At 41.4% G+C, this 16,667-nt stretch overlaps 1 protein-coding gene across 1 annotated transcript in view; it reads right to left on the reverse strand.

The window, feature by feature from the left end:
* KCNH5 (potassium voltage-gated channel, subfamily H (eag-related), member 5) overlaps positions 1-15,970 on the reverse strand; it is a 140,632-nt gene extending 124,662 nt beyond the window's left edge. Inside the window, exons 1-3 of the mRNA XM_009071777.1 lie at positions 15,855-15,970; positions 10,533-10,639; positions 6,082-6,210 (exon numbers count right to left, since the gene is read on the reverse strand). Coding sequence (XP_009070025.1) covers positions 6,082-6,210; positions 10,533-10,639; positions 15,855-15,877 — 259 coding nt within the window. The 5' untranslated portion in view covers positions 15,878-15,970. The remainder of the gene's footprint in view (positions 1-6,081; positions 6,211-10,532; positions 10,640-15,854) is intronic.
* Positions 15,971-16,667: the final 697 nt, after the last annotated feature.

Below are 16,667 nucleotides of genomic sequence, written 5' to 3' on the forward strand. Positions count from 1 at the left end.
ATGCCCTGTGATATAGAGATTAGGCTTTTAAACTCTAGCTCTACTACATTTATACTTTTAATTTTATATATGGCTGAGAAGTGTTCAGTTTTCTACATAGAAATTGTATCCATCTACAAACAGCTACAGCTTTAAAGATCAACTTCCAGTTTAATTCGATCTCTCACAGAGTTAGATTTTATTTCAATGGGATTTCTTTTTCATTGCACATTAAACTTCCAGAAATTTACAGGCAGCTAATATGCATTCTGGGTTGCTGATGGAGCACACAAAGGGCTCCAAAGGCAATACCAGATTCAGAAAAGTACTTGATTTCTGCAAAGGAAACTTAACAGCCCTGGATATGGAATTTCCCTCTTCCTCATCATAGTGTAACAGCAGTAAAGCAAGAAAGGATGGTGGTCGGAGGTGAAAATAAAGCCTTGGAGCATCTCTTCTAGGAGTGAGGAAAACACTATCTCTTTGTGACTATTCAGCCTGTGCAGGGTCTGCAGAAAGTGCCACCAGAATATCACTGAAGATGACAACAGGGATGCTTTTCCTGCAGGAACTTGAAAAAAGTAACCTGAGAAGGTCTTCCTGGTTACTGGCAAGCTGTGCCAATCCAAAATGGATGGTTTCAAATACCAAGACACTATATCTCAGGATCATTCCTCTGAGTTTTCTACTTTTGACACTTTGACAGCCCACCTGGTGTCCTGACAAAGGAACACTTCTGTTATCAACACCCTCAAAGTCCTCTCTCAGGGCCCAGGTGTCCTTGGATGCTGAACCTTTGACCCAGGGGAGAATGGAGAGATGAGGGTGATTTCCTGATGGCCTAAAGGCACTGGGGAATGAAACTGCAGATCAGGTAAAAGGAAACAGCATGAGAACAAGTGGGTCTCTATAGCACTGAGACCCTTGTAATTACAGCCACAGAAAAGTGCGATAAAAACATGTTAAGGATATCCAAATTGTGACCTATTAAATTACTATGATGGATTACTGTCAAGGTGATGTACTCAACAGGGTACACTGTGCTTCAGCTAAAGGTAGAAACTTCATTTTCATGCTCTAATCCCTCCACCCACTTCTTCTATTATCACCAGGATTGATACCCCCTCAAGGAAAAAAGTTCCTGTGTGCAACTAGTTATATATGCTTAATAACCTGCACTTATTAAAGATAAAAAAGGATCAGAATTATAGGCTTAGCAAGGATTAGCAAGCATAAGTGTGTATTTTTGCAACTACTACACTTTTTATAGCCCTGTCACACTCCGAGATAGAGTTGTATCATTATAAGGAGTTATATAACCATAAAGAGTTATATCACTGGAAGCATTACAGCATTGTCCCAGACAGTCTTGATTATCAAAGTCTGGCTCTATCAAGTGAAAAAAATAAAAAAGCAACTTCAGGATCATGCTGTGCCATCTGTTAACAGCACACGGTCCTGAGTTGTAGAGGCCTCATTAATACAACTTTGCATCCTAATTCGATATCCCATCAGTATTCTCCAGAGCTTCCCAGTCACTCCAGAGGTGACAAATCTGACATTTCACTCAGAAGAGACTCAAGATAACCAGTGAGAATCCTAGCAAAAAAAATTTCCATGTTTACCTAGAGGCCACAATTTTTCCTCACTCCTGATAACAAAAGGAATAAAACCATTGTACAACTAGGTGAAACTCCACCATTAGCCAAAAATGTTGTTCCTTTTCTTCTACCCTTAAACTTTCTGTTCAATATAATCTACAGCACTCCTGGCTTCAAATAATGTTAACATTTTAAGTGGCCCCATTCACCCTTCTAATAGTTAGGGCCCAGAAAAATGACTTCATTTTTTTCCTGACAAATAAACATAAGATTATTACCACTGTGTGTCTTCGGAGGAATTGAAATTCTTCAGATGTTTTTAAAAGGCCATTGGGTAAAGACAGAATAAAAGCTCAGCAAGCTGATAAAAGCATCCAACTGTGACCTGACAATGGTACAAACATTAAAAAAAAAAGATTCTTTGGTTTTATTCTCTTGAAGAAAATACATAATACGATCTTTCATATGCTTGTAATGGTCTTCTACCTCTGCTGTGTAAGGCACTGAGCCAGGACACCTGGGGATCTGGCCCTCTGCCTCCACAGGTAGGACCTACTGCTTGGTACTGAATCCAGGTAAGATGAGTGTTCACAATACCAAAGAGGATCAGGAGAAGGAAAGAAAGAGGGACCAGACAAACAAAGCACAGATCCTTCACCAGAAAATAAGGCACTGTCCCAGTGACCACCAAGTGCAACCATCTTCTCCTGACCTCACTAATTCTTACACTTCTTCTTCCACGCTCCCAAGATCCACAGCTCATCCAGCCACTGACTCAGAAGCTGGGGCACTATACATCATAAACCAAGGCAACAGAGTTTTTCTCTCTACCCTCCAGACCTGCACAGGTGCCAGTGGCACCACCTTCACTCAGGGGAAAAAACATCAACCAGGTGGCTGATCATTCCTTCTGTTACCATCTTCACTGCTTTGTCTTGATTTGCTGGGGGGGGTTGACACTTTTGACTGGTTGGATACTTTTTTAAGTAATTTTCCACTTAGCAGGATATAACAGTACTTTTTGGTCACTTTTACATTGCTGTACATCATAGGTCTCCCACACATCACCCAGCAATAATGGATATGAGCTTGAGAAACAAGAAAACAAGTCAGTCCAATCTTTAGTGTCAACTGCCTGAACCCTCTCAGAAAACAAGTGTTTTGATCTCTGTCACTATATTTTATGAGAGGAAGGTAGCTTTTAAATATCCTCTTTCTCCAGTCTTGCTTACAGTCCAGTAAGTTTCAACAGCTTTCTAGTCTGCAGCAAATTTATAGTCTCCTGGGTGACCCGGGAAAATTTTTCATTACTTTTGCTCCTTCTAGCAAGTAAAACCCCCTCCTCCTCCTCCCTTCTTCCTCCTACACCTCCCCCTCCTTCTCCTCTCAGCATTAACACAGCTAACGGTGAGCACACAGGTAAGCAGAGACACACACCATCTGTCGCAGTGCCCCAGACCTCTCCGACTCCCCTTGCTCGCACGGGGCTCGTCCCCGTGATGTCAACTACATTTTTTGCTCTGAGCCTGTAAACAAGCATGTTTTTAAGCCCATATCATGAAAAAAAAATCCCACCTCACCCTTGCAATGTGCTTTGTAGTAAGATAACTAGTTTCTTTTATTTGTCTGTCCTGTTACTGCAAATCCGACAAGCTCCTCGACACTTCCTAGCAGATCTGCCTCCTCAGCACCACTCCCTCTTCCCTGAAACTGCAGTTCCCTTGCAAGGTCTGCACGAGATGCCAACCACATTGCAGCCACTGCACGCAGCTCTGGGAAACCCAACCATATATTTCCAGAGCCAGGACACAGAGACACTCTGCAGTGTAGATAGACCCATTGGTATGATTTAAATACCTTGTAGGAGCGTGATGTACTGAAGCTTCACAACAAAACACCACACCTTTGAACAGTGCAGAATGTATTGGTACAGAGAGATTATTGCATAATGGCATCAATATTTTATTTCTGTTGAATTTTTTATCTCAAATTTACTGCTCCCATAAGTAATACACAGTAACTCATCTGCACCATAGTTACTTATGTATTATGTATTGCATGGTCCTGGCAGAATTTCCAAAGAAAAATCCTTCTTTTTTAAAAAGAAAAGAAAAATAGCCCCTTCAATGACAAATCCCAGCACTCGACAGCAGTATTTTACTGAAATGCTTTTCCACAAAACTTTCAAAATTCTCCACCAAATTGTAACGTATATGTTTACCAATCTCATAACGCAAAAAGAAAGTGGCCTGGCAGCTTCTAAGCACATTGTAATGTTATCTGCAGGGACAATGAATTATGTATCTCTCCTAGCACTACGTCTGACACAACAACACTGTGATCCCAGTGCCACGGGATCCCGCAGATCCACGCAGTTAAGACACGAAGGGAAATGCAACAGTGCTGTTTTCCCACCCTTGTAGTAAAATGGTGCAAATATTTGCATATGATTTTTTTCAATAATTTATGCAAAAGCAGAAGAAACATCGGTTCAGTGGTTTCTAGTTATGAGGTTTGTTGGATGTACTGATCAATGCTAATCAATGCTCTAATCAAAGCATCCTGAGCAGATTCTCAAAGATTCCAATCATATGCCTTAAAGGCACTTGGGCAATGTGGCTGTACTGCCTCTGCAGGGCTCTCTTTGGGTTTTGTTTAAGGTATGACTTGGACAGAAGTGCTCTTTAACCACACAGTCAAACCTCTCTGGCTGCTGACCACAATATTTTGCGATGTTCATCGTTAATACCTGGTGTTTTAACGAATGGCTCCCATCACTGCACAACAGCAGCACACAAGTCATGCATTTCACAGCTATTGTTCTTTGTCATAGGAACATATATAGCTCCTAGACTAGATCCCTCACAGATTCTGCTCCTCCTCAGCCGCAAGATGGGAGGGGAAGAGCTCAGCCCTCACAGCACATCTCTGCCCGGGGAAGGCAGCAGAACATGAATCTCCCAGGCTGAAAATCCAAAGGAGGCAACATTCATCATTTCTGCATTTGAGAGTCACTTTCAATATATTTTTTCTGTCCTGCTGCAGTCAAACACTCCTCAGTGCAGCTGCGTACTGCAGGCAGTGGGGCAGAGCTGGGGAAAAGGGAGGTTTAGAGGCTAGTTCCATGTGAGATACATCTTGGTTCCCCCAGAAGGCATCAAATAGGAAACCCTACAAAGAGGATTCTTGAAAAGACTGGATTTTTCCTTGATGAGCTCCCACTACATATTATATACACTGCAGCAAGAAGCCAGTCCCATGCCTTCAGATCTCTACAGTTAAAATCCTTCCAATTAACTGGCATTTATCCTAGAAAATTCAGGTTATTTCCAAGCAGAAAAATTCTGCATTATGGAGTTGAAAGTGAAATAGAGAACATTTTCAGGGTGTTAACTAAATTGTAGAGGCAGTAAAGCTCATGGTGGCTGAGAAGGTATTCCTATATCAGGATCTTAGAACTTTATGGATAATACTGTCCAGACACAAAAAAAAATCTCATATTTGGTGTTAACCCAAAGAGGGGCCTTTCATTTTAAGTTTGCCTCTATAAAATTACTTTCCAGTTATCCAAACACATATATTATGTGCTATCTAGATAATAAGAAATTAGTTTAAATGCTGTTTGCATTCAAATGACACAAACTTCATTCTAAGGAAGATGGCTTAGAGCATACACAGCTCAGAGAGAGATATCAAACCTTCTTCAAGCGTGAAAAGAAAAATGTAGTAAGGAATTAATCATCAGGAGACAACTTCCAAGAGAAGATGGAATGTGGATAATGCCCTTCTTTATGCAAGCATGTGTTATTTTACCCAAAGCAATACACGTGTAAACCTGACACAAGACGTGTCTTATAACCAGAGCAGAGGTTGCTGCCAGATCCTCTGCACTTTTCCCCACCAGTTCTCTCCTTCTGCAAGGCTGCAGGTCTGGCCATGAGCTGTTAGGTGATGAAAGCATTTCAACAAACATCATTCTCAACAGCTGATAACAAGCATGATGTCCACTGCCATGCAGTCATCATTCCCTGAACAGTAATAAAGAACTCATACAGGCTGTTTCTTTTGCATTTCATCTCCAGGAGCAAGAAAGGGAGGAAATACCAGCATCTCATTACAAGGAGCTGAAATTAAGTTCTTCCTGAAAAGAAGATACCAGTCCTATAGCAGAAAGGTCTCCCGAAACAACACACAGCATTCAAATGAGTCAAAACTACATCACTTTTAGCAAGTGCCAGCTGTAGTGATGAAGTAGTGCAATTACAAAGAGAAAGGAAGCCTTGTGGCTCTGAAAAAATACTGCTAGGGAATTTCCACTTGCAGTGATTTATCTTGTATTTTTAAGCAATAATTTAAGAGTGGCATTGAAACTCTGACAGGTCACAAAACATTGCCTCAATTCAAGACACAGATCACAGGCATGGCATGTCCCTGTGACAGGTCTGAGCTGAAGCATGTACTTTTATCATTTACAAAAAATAATAATGCATTTCATATTTACCTTTTGTTGAATCATCTTCAATCGGTTGTTTGAATAAAGTGATATCCTTGAAAGTGCACAAGAACAAAACCACTTTTTCATGCTCATTTCTTATAGGTGCAATTTGCATGTAGAACCAAACTGGGGTTCCTGAAGCAGAGAAAAAAAGTGACATTGGAATGTGGTGTAGCACAAACTTTCCCCAGCCCATGCACAGAATACTTCATCATTTATATGTTATTGTAACACGTGTAGTTTAGGACCATATCTCAATAGTTCTGCAACTTCCAGAACTTTTCATCTTATTTCCTAAAGGAAAACAACATATTCCCATTTTTACAGCTTCATTAGCTAACTAGATGATAAGAAAAGACAGAAAGCTTCATAAATCTCCATTCTGAAATGGAACATATTATTCTTCCCCTCTTGCTCTTGTTTTTTCCCAACTCGTCTCACAACTTTAGTGTCTGCAAGGTAGAAATGCAAGAAAAAATGGATGGGTGGTATCTTTGATTCCTTCTTCACATAATTTGGAACTATTGAATCCAAAACTGATGGAATATACTGTGAAGTGCTCAAAATTTTATGTTACTACATTATTTAAGATGATCTGAGTTGGTCTCTAAATGTCTTACCAGTACAAATCAGTAGATTTGACTTCTTTTTTGTATTTCAGGTCATACCTCCTCATTGCCCTGCCCAGCAAAGCACTTACTCAACACAGTTGTTTCTACTTAACTTTTGAAAGAAACCCAAATATTTTTTAAATCCTACCACTACTCAAATAAACAGCCAAAAAAAAAAAAAAAAAAGCCCTTAGTTTCGGAACAGTTAGCACAGTTTTTGATAAATTCCCACCATTTACACAGGGCTCCTGCAGGAGTTCAGGAGCTGAAACTGGTCTTGCTTCCTCCCAGGCTGAAAGGCACATGGCAGTCCTCTATGTACAAACAGGTCACCTCCGTAAGGGGTGAAATCCTAGAACACTTCCAGCAATTTGCTTAGAAACACCCTGTTCACCTGCAGGGATGTAAACCTTAGAGAAGCTCTCCATCCAGCAAAGCTCCATGCCCACAGCTGTGTTCCCTCCCTCCCAAATGCACACCTACACACACTGCACTATAAATGCCTTCACAGCCAGCTAATTACCTTTGGGATTTGATGTGCTTTCAGCCAGTTGACAGAGTGGCTTTTCTCCTGAGCTGCCTGTATGGCAGCCTGAGAGCTGACACATTGAGACAAGCTGCTTTGCCCACTGTTATCCCACACAGGCACCACTGGCCTCCCCAAATCTCCTCTAATGCACCATGTCCGGGAACTGTGCCAGCAACTGCAGGATACATCCCAGAGGGCAATGAAAACCATTTGGGCTATGACTACTGTGTGGAAGGTTAAAATCCACAAGGGTTCATTGAAATTCAACTGGGATTAAACCTGTAACTCACTACCAGTAAACTGGGGAAGTGGGAGAGGTGGGGGACTGCTCAAATTCCAAAGCCATTATGCTGATTCCTTGATTATCTTAAATCCCAGTTGCTAACCCAAGATAAAAGACTTTTTAAAATTTTTTAATCAGAGTGCTGCAGCTCTCTAGAGAAATACTGTATTTGCACTTATACCTGGGAACCCCTCAGCACCCTTCGAAAAGCTCTGAAAGCAAGTAAGCAAATTACCCTGTACAATAGTGCTGACAAAAATCAAAGACAGAGGCAAGGTGGCTACTGCTGGAGAAGGAGCAAAATGGGAAAAAAGCAAGGCAAGAGGTTTCCTGAATACTACTATATAGTATTTCCTGAATACTACATGCATATACATATATATATATAAGCATGTCTAACTGGTTGCTGAAGAGTTTTGTGGGTAGAGGTAAGGACTATATATGAGGGAATGCAGCAAAGCATAAGTTGCAGCAAGCTTTCAGGTCTGAACCTGCAACCTGCAAGCTGGGTTAAAACACCAAGGGGGTGTGTGAAGTCAGCAGCTGTACAGATACTGCCAGAGAACATCAGCTCTTAAAGATTATCTCTGCGACAAAGGAGAGAAGGATGGGAAAGCAACCTGAAAACCTCAAAATCCCCCTCTGCCAAAAGCATTAAGGAATAGGTAAGGAAAAAAAAAAGAAGGTTGTGCCACTATCAAAAACACACACAGTTTGAAAATGTGGGTGAGAGGGTACTCTGAAAATACTGCAAGCTCCATGTAGGTGATAAACACAAGCCCTTCCACAGAGTAACTAAATACACCCTGCAGAATTTCATTTATAACAACAGATTAGTCTTTATTTCTTTATCTGCTCCAATATTCAGCCTGGTGGATAAGCAGGCAGTTTCTTGCAGGACCTTCTTCTGCAAGGCTCAGAGCATGACAAATGGAAGCAAACCCTGAGCACACCAGCTGCTGAACTGGAGCCAAAAGGTGAGCCTATTAACATTAGTGAGAGGTTGAAGTTCTGGGCTTCGGGTGTTGGAGAAGAAAGCTGACAACACTTGTTATGGATGGGAACTGACTGAAGCCTGAAAAGAAATACTGAGTACTTTTCCATAAAGTCCTTCTGTAATCCTGCATAACTTATGGAAAGTGTAGGCTTGGAGATCTGGGCAAAGGTGAAGATTTTATTAAGGCAACTGCAGCTCAATAAATCTCTGAAGCATCATCAAACTCCAGCAGACAATCCACAACCCAAAGCAAAAAGGTTTGCTGCAGGAAAGTCACCAAGAGAAGACATTTATTTTTTTATACTTAAATAAAATAGAAAGTAATTTAGTTCAGGACCAGCCCACTCTGGAGCAGGAACTCCCTTCTCTCAAATTAATAAGAGAAGTCAGGGCTGGGGAGAGCACAGGGTCTCTGGGATCCCCTTCAGAAACCACACAGACACAGGGCATGGCAGTGCTGGGCACCACCCCTGGCAAAGATACCCAACACAAGCCTGTCCCAGGAAACTCCCCTGATGTGAGGGGGCATCCAGGTGACCTGCACAGGAAGCAGGCAGAGAAGCAGAAAATCTGTAGAACAGACACATCCATATGCTTAGGAACCAAAAAGAGGTCATTTGGAGGACTCTCCTGGGCACCTGCAGGAACAGCTGGACTTCAGAGCTGCTCTTGCTTCTCTTTTTAATTAACATGTTGGCTAAAATGCCTTGAAGCAGGCAGAATTGGAGAACTCTAAAGACATTTCCTGCTGTTTAAGTGCATATACAGGAAGATTTAGGCTAAAAAGGGAAAACTGAGGTAAAGCATGGGAGGAGGTATCCAGGATACTCTTTTCAATGTCATGAAAGGTTTATGTGAGTTTGCAGTGAAATGGGGCAGTCAGGCACAGTTAGCTCTATCCTGAGGCACACCATACCCTTCCCTCAGCCACAGCATGCAGGGAAAAGCTCCAGCCTCAGCTTGTCAAGGTAATCCATGCCAGCACCAAAGGCCTGGAGAAACATGGCCTCAGATACTGGGCAGCTGAACAAGGGAGAAAGCTACCCAGCCCCACAGCACCTGTGACCTGTACAGGGCAATGAAAGACAAACTGAAGAAAACATCTCCGACAGGATTTCTCTTGGCTTGCGCTTGACACAGCCACCAACCCAGTCAGCTAAACTCATTCTCCTCAAGGTAGAGGAACCAGCCTTCCCGGAGCATGTTTCACCTAAGAGTGTTGGCTTTCTATCTTGGGAAGATGGCCTGTGCCAGTGGAGGAGGCTGCTCATTTCCACTGACAACAGGAAGCTGGAATTGCAACTACCAGCTCAGGAGAGATGTCCACACTGCACAAGTCCAGCATGAGACCACACAGCGTGGGTTTTGCTACGTATGTGTGATAAGGTCAATGAGGCAGAAGTAGTACTGCCCACATGTGTGGCAGGACAGAAAATGTGACTGGACTGACTCATGGTTAAGATAAAATGAAGAAAATCTCTTGTTCTGGCAACTTCCTGCAAAGCCAATGGCACCGAGAAGAAGGGATATAGGTCCTGCATCTCATTAAGTTACAAAATTCCATGGTTTTCTAACCAATCTCTGGGCTATGCGCCAATTTACTACTCTCACCAGAGTACGTGTTGCTTTACACACCACAGAGTCATCTTGACACTGCTGGGAGCATCCACTCACAGCAATCAGGGGCTGGGTTCTCACTTGTGGAGACATGGGGGAGTTTCCTGAGGGATGTGGGGGAACCTCACTCAGGATTTCTTTTCACTTAACCCAGTCAGGAAACAATCCTCAAAACTAAATATATTTTGGAAAGAAGGAGTCAGACTAGAGATGGCAGGGAACAACTACTATTCCTGGCAATCTGAATGCTTGTCCTGAAAAGAGAGCTCTCTTCTTGAGCTGTAGTAACCAAAATACCTGTTTCTTCTCCAAATCTTGCACCAAATTTACCCATATGTCAAAATGAAAATTTAGTTTGGTCTATTTTATACTTTAAATATGCTTTATCACTCCCAACACCACACACAAATATGTACTTACTGTTTTTCTTGTAGAGGAGAATTTCGAAGCAGTTTGACTCATAGTTGTCAAAAGTCTGTCTGACTTTTTCAATGGTCTTCTTGTCTGTCAGTTCACCATACATAAAACTGAAAAAGAAATAAAGTTCCTATTTTTTTCTAGACAAGTAGCAACTTCGTTATGGTCACCTTAAACAGCATAAGCATTGCAGCTGCTATGAACTGTCATTTACCAAAGTTTAATTATGATTTACACTTCATCTAAATATTTACAGTGTCACAAGTAAACCTACAATAGCGAGTGACCATGACCACCTTCTTACTGTAAATGACTGCAAATAAATCCACTGCAATGCTTCATTAAGTGTTTTTTCAAGTATACTTTTAAGGATATATAGTTAGAAAAAGAGCTGACAGCTTATGAAACCATTATTGCCACAGCTGCAGGCCATGGTAATACTGCTGTCAAAACTGAGAAAATGGAACAAAAACCTCTAAAACCTCCCAAATTCTGTTCAGTCCTCTCAAAAGGGTTTCAGGAGGGGGAATGTAAGCTACTACAGGTAAAAGCTGTTGGCTGAACTGATGGCTACAAATCTAATCTTGTCAAGATGCATCTGGGACAATAAGATAATCGGAGTTCTTTTAGTAAATGCCAATTACAAACAGAGGTAAGATTTAACCAGTGAAGAGCAATGACTGCAATGCTCCAAAAATTCAACACAAGAAACAGGTGTATGAGCTGTCTCATACACTATTTATGTGTAGCTATGTCTGCACTACTACCAAACATACTAAATTTATCCTCATTATTATTTCTAACTGCATTTCTTTAACCTTTAAATGAAAACATGGAAAATATTAAAAAGCTTTTGAGACTCATTCCTCTCCAGGCTGAGAATATAAAAATGTAATTTTAAGTCTGCTATTTCTTGCCACTTGACCATCTCATCTTTGCATTCTTTTCCAGGTCAGACTTCCAGCTGGTGTAAGCAAACCCAACCCCTTGACCTTACTTTTGAAGGCCTTTGTAAGGCAATGGCCAGACTTTTATTGCCATTCTTTCCTGAATTAAAAATAAGTGAAGGCCACTCCGTGCAAATTCCCGATCACAGAACTGAAAGAAAATGGAACATGGGATAAAAGCTTTCAGACACTTGGATGAATATACTTTTAACTGATCAGACTTTTCTTTTCCCTTTCTCTTTGTTCACAAACAGTTTGAGCTTCAGGTGAAAGTTACAACAGACAACCCTAAGAATATGAAAGAGAAAAGCTATCAGTGCCTCTGTGGTTTCAATGCAGCTTCTTTTATTGATCAACAGACCTCCAAAGGTTCAATAAACATTTATTTTATGTCTATTGCTCTGAAAGAAACAATAAAACAGTATAGTGGTTAGTGGCTCAGCAAGCATTAGAGTACTCAATGAAGATCAGACCATGAATCTTTTCACAGCCAACCCAGGGAGGCAATGGGGCTGCTCCCAGAACAAGGTGCTGACTGGGATGGGTGATGAAGGCAGATGTGGAGCATCAGAATGACTACAACATGTGGATGTCACTACAGGTGCCTCTTCACTGGTAACACATGGACAGCTAATGATTACATTAGATATTAGGAAAAATATATTCACTGAAAGAGTGGTCAGGCATTTGAATAGGCTGTTCAGGGATGTGGTGGAATCACCATCCCTGGAAGTGTTCAAAAAACGTGTAGATGTGGCACTTGAGAACATGGTTTAGTGGTGAAGATGGCAGTGTTAGGTTAACAGTTGGCCTCAATGACCTTAAAGGTCTTTTCCAACCTAAATGGTTCTGTGATTCCATGAGTGGCATGGCATAACTGTTGCCTTTGGGACAGCACTGCAATGGAGATGCCACTACAGCAACTGACATCAGAAAATGGTGTTACTTCATTAAAGGTACTGATTATCACTAACATACACATCTGTCTTGGGGAGATGCAAAACACAGCCTACTGCTCATTTTCAAATGACCTGCTTGCCTTTTCTGATTTCAGTTGATAACCCCTTATACATTTATACAGGAGATAACAACAAAGTTTGAAGTTTTTTTTACTATTTAATCTATGTCTTTTTTAATGCACTGATCCATCTCTTTTTTGTTCTTTTGAGACTTAAAACAATGTTTCTCATAGTCCTGAAGGAAAAAAATGACAAGAATTTGTTGAAGTGCTTGATTTTACATGACTTACAATACAGAAAATCATCGTTAGTTAGTGTTGAAAAGACAAATCCTACTTGACATAGAGAGGTGGACGATACCAGTTAGTGCTGCTGAACATGATCAATCAACTTTATGTTTTAAATTAAAGGCAACTTACAGTTGCAGTAAGGCTGTAATATTTAAATCTTATATTATATTCACATAAGACATTTTAAAGGCTTGTGGATCAATAAAAACATTTTTCTGAAGGCAATTTTTAACACCAAACGAACCTCAGAGCCTTTCGCTGTACAAGTTACATAAGATCTTTGCTTATCACAGGTTTAATTTAATTTAGTCTGTCCTATTTTGTACACATGGAGGGACTCCTACTTCTTCAGTCAATCACTCTGTCTTTTTCTGCCTCCTGTTTTTTTTTGTTATTTAGTGCTTGTCGAGTGCCTTCAGTGCAAACTGTACAAGGCATAAATATCAAAACCACTCTGCTACTGGGACTCTTACTACTTAGAAAGCAGGCTTATCAAAGAGAAGCAAGACTTACTGAAATACTCAGAGAAAGGCACAATCTTAGACATTTTCTCCATCTCTAAAACAGACCAGTTGTCATTTAAGAAGCCTGGGCTTCTGCCTCTCTCTGAAAGCATCCCTTGGCACAGAAAAGCCTCATCTGAAGCTTCATATTGTGCTCCTCTGTCCTTTGTCAGGATCCAGAGCATCAACATCAGAGCAGGTCCAGGTTTGCAGCGGTGCCAGGGTGGTAACAGCTGTCCGAGAGGAATTATCCAGGACAGAGGACACATGAAGCACAGAAGGCATCCAATCCTACACCCAATTTACAGCTCTCTTCATCCAAAAGCATTCCAGACATCAATTACAAGAGACAAACACCTACCCAGGAGGAACAGCAAATACAGATACATGTCAATAGCTTCAAAACTGCAAGGAGAAAAGCAGACACCATTTCTGAGGAGAAACAGTGCAGCTCCCTGGGTCCCTCTGGCATGCTCAGCAGGGTTTCTTTGCACATTTGGCATTGCAAAGAGGTCTTCTCACACACACACAAATCAGGTCACAGAGGTGCCATCCCACTATCAAATCTACGCATTCAACTTCGGGTGCCATGTGCACCCAGAAAGAGCACATCAACTCCCATCACCCAATATTACATAGTCTGACTTCTATGTACACTGTGCCTTTTATATAGTGCCTGTACAACTGGGGAGCCTTGTGCTTTTACTGAGGGATTTCTAAGTGACTTCCCCCATCAATAGGCACACTGTTGCCTATTAAAAAGATGAGAGAAGCACAAAATCAAAGGGGTTTGCAGCCTGTCACAGGACTAACTCATTGCCTGGGCTAGAACAAAAACCACTCACACCTCCAGTGCCCTCAGTTTATCCACCCCTCCCTATGATCTGTATCAGCTAGGACTACCTGTAACTGAATACAATGATCACAGAACCACTGAATTATTTAGCTTAGGAAAGACCTTTAAGCTCATCAAATCCAACCCTTAACACAACACTGCCAAGTCCACTACTAACTATATCCATAAGTGCCACATCTATACATCATATGAACAGTCCCAATGTAGGATATGGGGTGGGAAAGAGGATATAGCAAATACTCCCTGGACTACCAGGAGAAAAGCACAGGTGAAAGATGATTTGAAGGTATTATACCTTACAGGCAGGGGCAAACTAGCCAAACATATCAAAATTTCTAAATTGCCCTTCATCACACACATGATCAGTACTTGAATCAGGGGCTACATTTACATTGTTCCTATCTGTGTTTTTAATTTGGTTGGATTTTTGGCACTATAAAACTGTAAAAGCAGACCTTTCCAAAACCTGCAATAAAGATGTGGCACCACAGCATTCATAGCCCAGAGAACATGTCTTAGAGCAGTAAAGCAAACATTACATATAAAGCAATTTTTATGTATAATGTAACATAATCTAGTCATAACACAGTAAAACTGGACTGTCAGCCTGACTCAGAAAATACCATAAATAATAGCCCCAGGTATCCAAAAACCCTCCAAAGATATTCTACTGAGTAAGCTTAAGCAGGGACCATTGTCCTCCAAGACCATTTTCTATTCCCTATCTCTCATTAGAGAGCAGCTCCAAAGACATTGCCCTGGTAGGCTACACGTTGCATGTCAGACCATGCTGAAAATCTGTCCAGCTCTCTGTTAATCTGAAAAGACTGGGATGTCTCCTAAGAAGAAGTAAACATCACACTGCATATGTACTTCAGAATCACAGAAAGATTTGGGTTGGAAAGGACCTTACAGATCAACTAGTTCCAACCCCCCTGCCCTGGGCAGGGACACCTTCCACTAGCCCAGGATGCTCCAAGCCCTGTCCAACCTGGCCTGGAACACTTCCAGATATGCAATCCACTCCTCCCCATGCCTGGAGTTTGTCACTCCCTGAATGCAGACAGGGAAAATCTACACAAACTTGTATCTCAGCCATTCCTTATTGCCTGTGTTCCTCGTTTGCTTTGCTCACACAGACACACACATGCACAAGCGTTAGGGATTCAGTCGTTCCCCAAAGCATCTCCTTTTAAAGGATGTAGCAGACAAGGCACAGATGCATGTCTAACCACAAATCACAGCTGCTTGCTCCTGAAAGACCACCAACAAAAGAAAAAAGCCATAAAGCTGCAATGCTTAGAGTAAATATATCAGCAGCTTAATCACTCCCTTAGGAATAAAGATGCACTTTGTGCATTACTGTGCTCGGTGTGTGTTTAATAACAGGGACTAACATGGACTATAGAATAGCCCATCGCTTCCTGGCATGAGAACAGCAGAATTCAGAACAATCTAGCAAAAAAAAAAAAAAAAAAAAAAAAAAAAAAAAAAAGCCTTTGAAGTATATTACCTAAAAACTCACTCTCTTTATTGGATCATTAGGTAGAGCATATTCTCACTAATACTATCCAGGATAAATTTCAAGGTGCTTTACCATGTTCTGGATGAGTTGCTGGTTTCATTCATTTAAAGCTTGCTTTAATACCTCAGTTCCTGCAAAACAATGCCTTTCTTACATCAATCCTTTTCCCAAAACCTCACCATTGTTCCCACCAGATTAAAAATTTACAAGTGCATCAGGTGGCAAGGAACAGACAATGGGCATACCTGCAGGTGCTACTCTTCTGCATGACGTCAGCTCGATGATAACCAGAGAGTTTACAAAACCCGTCATTACTATAAACTACAGGCCAGTCCACAATCTGGGCATTTCCCAACAAAAAGCTGGATTCTGAAAAGAGAAAGAGAAAAAGAGAGAAAGGGTTGTTGTCAGTGGGAAAGTATGATAAAATCCTCCATGAGTTACACAGCAGTTCTGGAGTTGTACATGATGGCAATTTCTATTGTGAAGTTTCAGAAGGAACTGAAATCAAAACGGGCATCAGAAAAGAAACCATGCTGAAACAGGGTGAGTCCTAGTAATTTAGCCTGTTTCTTGCACCCCAAAATACTGACAGAAGCACCAATGCTTTAACAGTTTAGAAATGATGCATTCATTCACAACACCTGGGCAAGGTGTCTCATTTAATTTTCATTTTATATGTATATTAACTTGCAAACTGAGTTTTAAATGCTGAATTGTATGTGTGCCCAGCATTGATGATGGCTCTCCTGCCTGAGATACGCAATATTTTCCTCCTGGCAGGTCCCAGTCTGTTTTGCAGGATACTGCTGGTATCCCTGGATTGAAGGGTAGAGAGTGCCAGGAGCCACTGGGAAGAGCGAGTTGCACCCATCACATCTCAAGGTACACCACCCACCACACCACTTCTGGGAGTGTGGATAGTAAGTGACCCATAGGGAAATTTCGCATGATCTGGGAATTGATAAGTGCCAAAGGGACTTAACACATTCAAATAATACAAAGCAGGTACGTGAAGGGTCTACAGGAGAGATGGAGAGGGAATCTTTATAAGGGCA

This window comes from Acanthisitta chloris, unplaced genomic scaffold (genome assembly GCF_000695815.1).
Source record: "Acanthisitta chloris isolate BGI_N310 unplaced genomic scaffold, ASM69581v1 scaffold6283, whole genome shotgun sequence".
NCBI lineage: Eukaryota > Metazoa > Chordata > Aves > Passeriformes > Acanthisittidae > Acanthisitta > Acanthisitta chloris.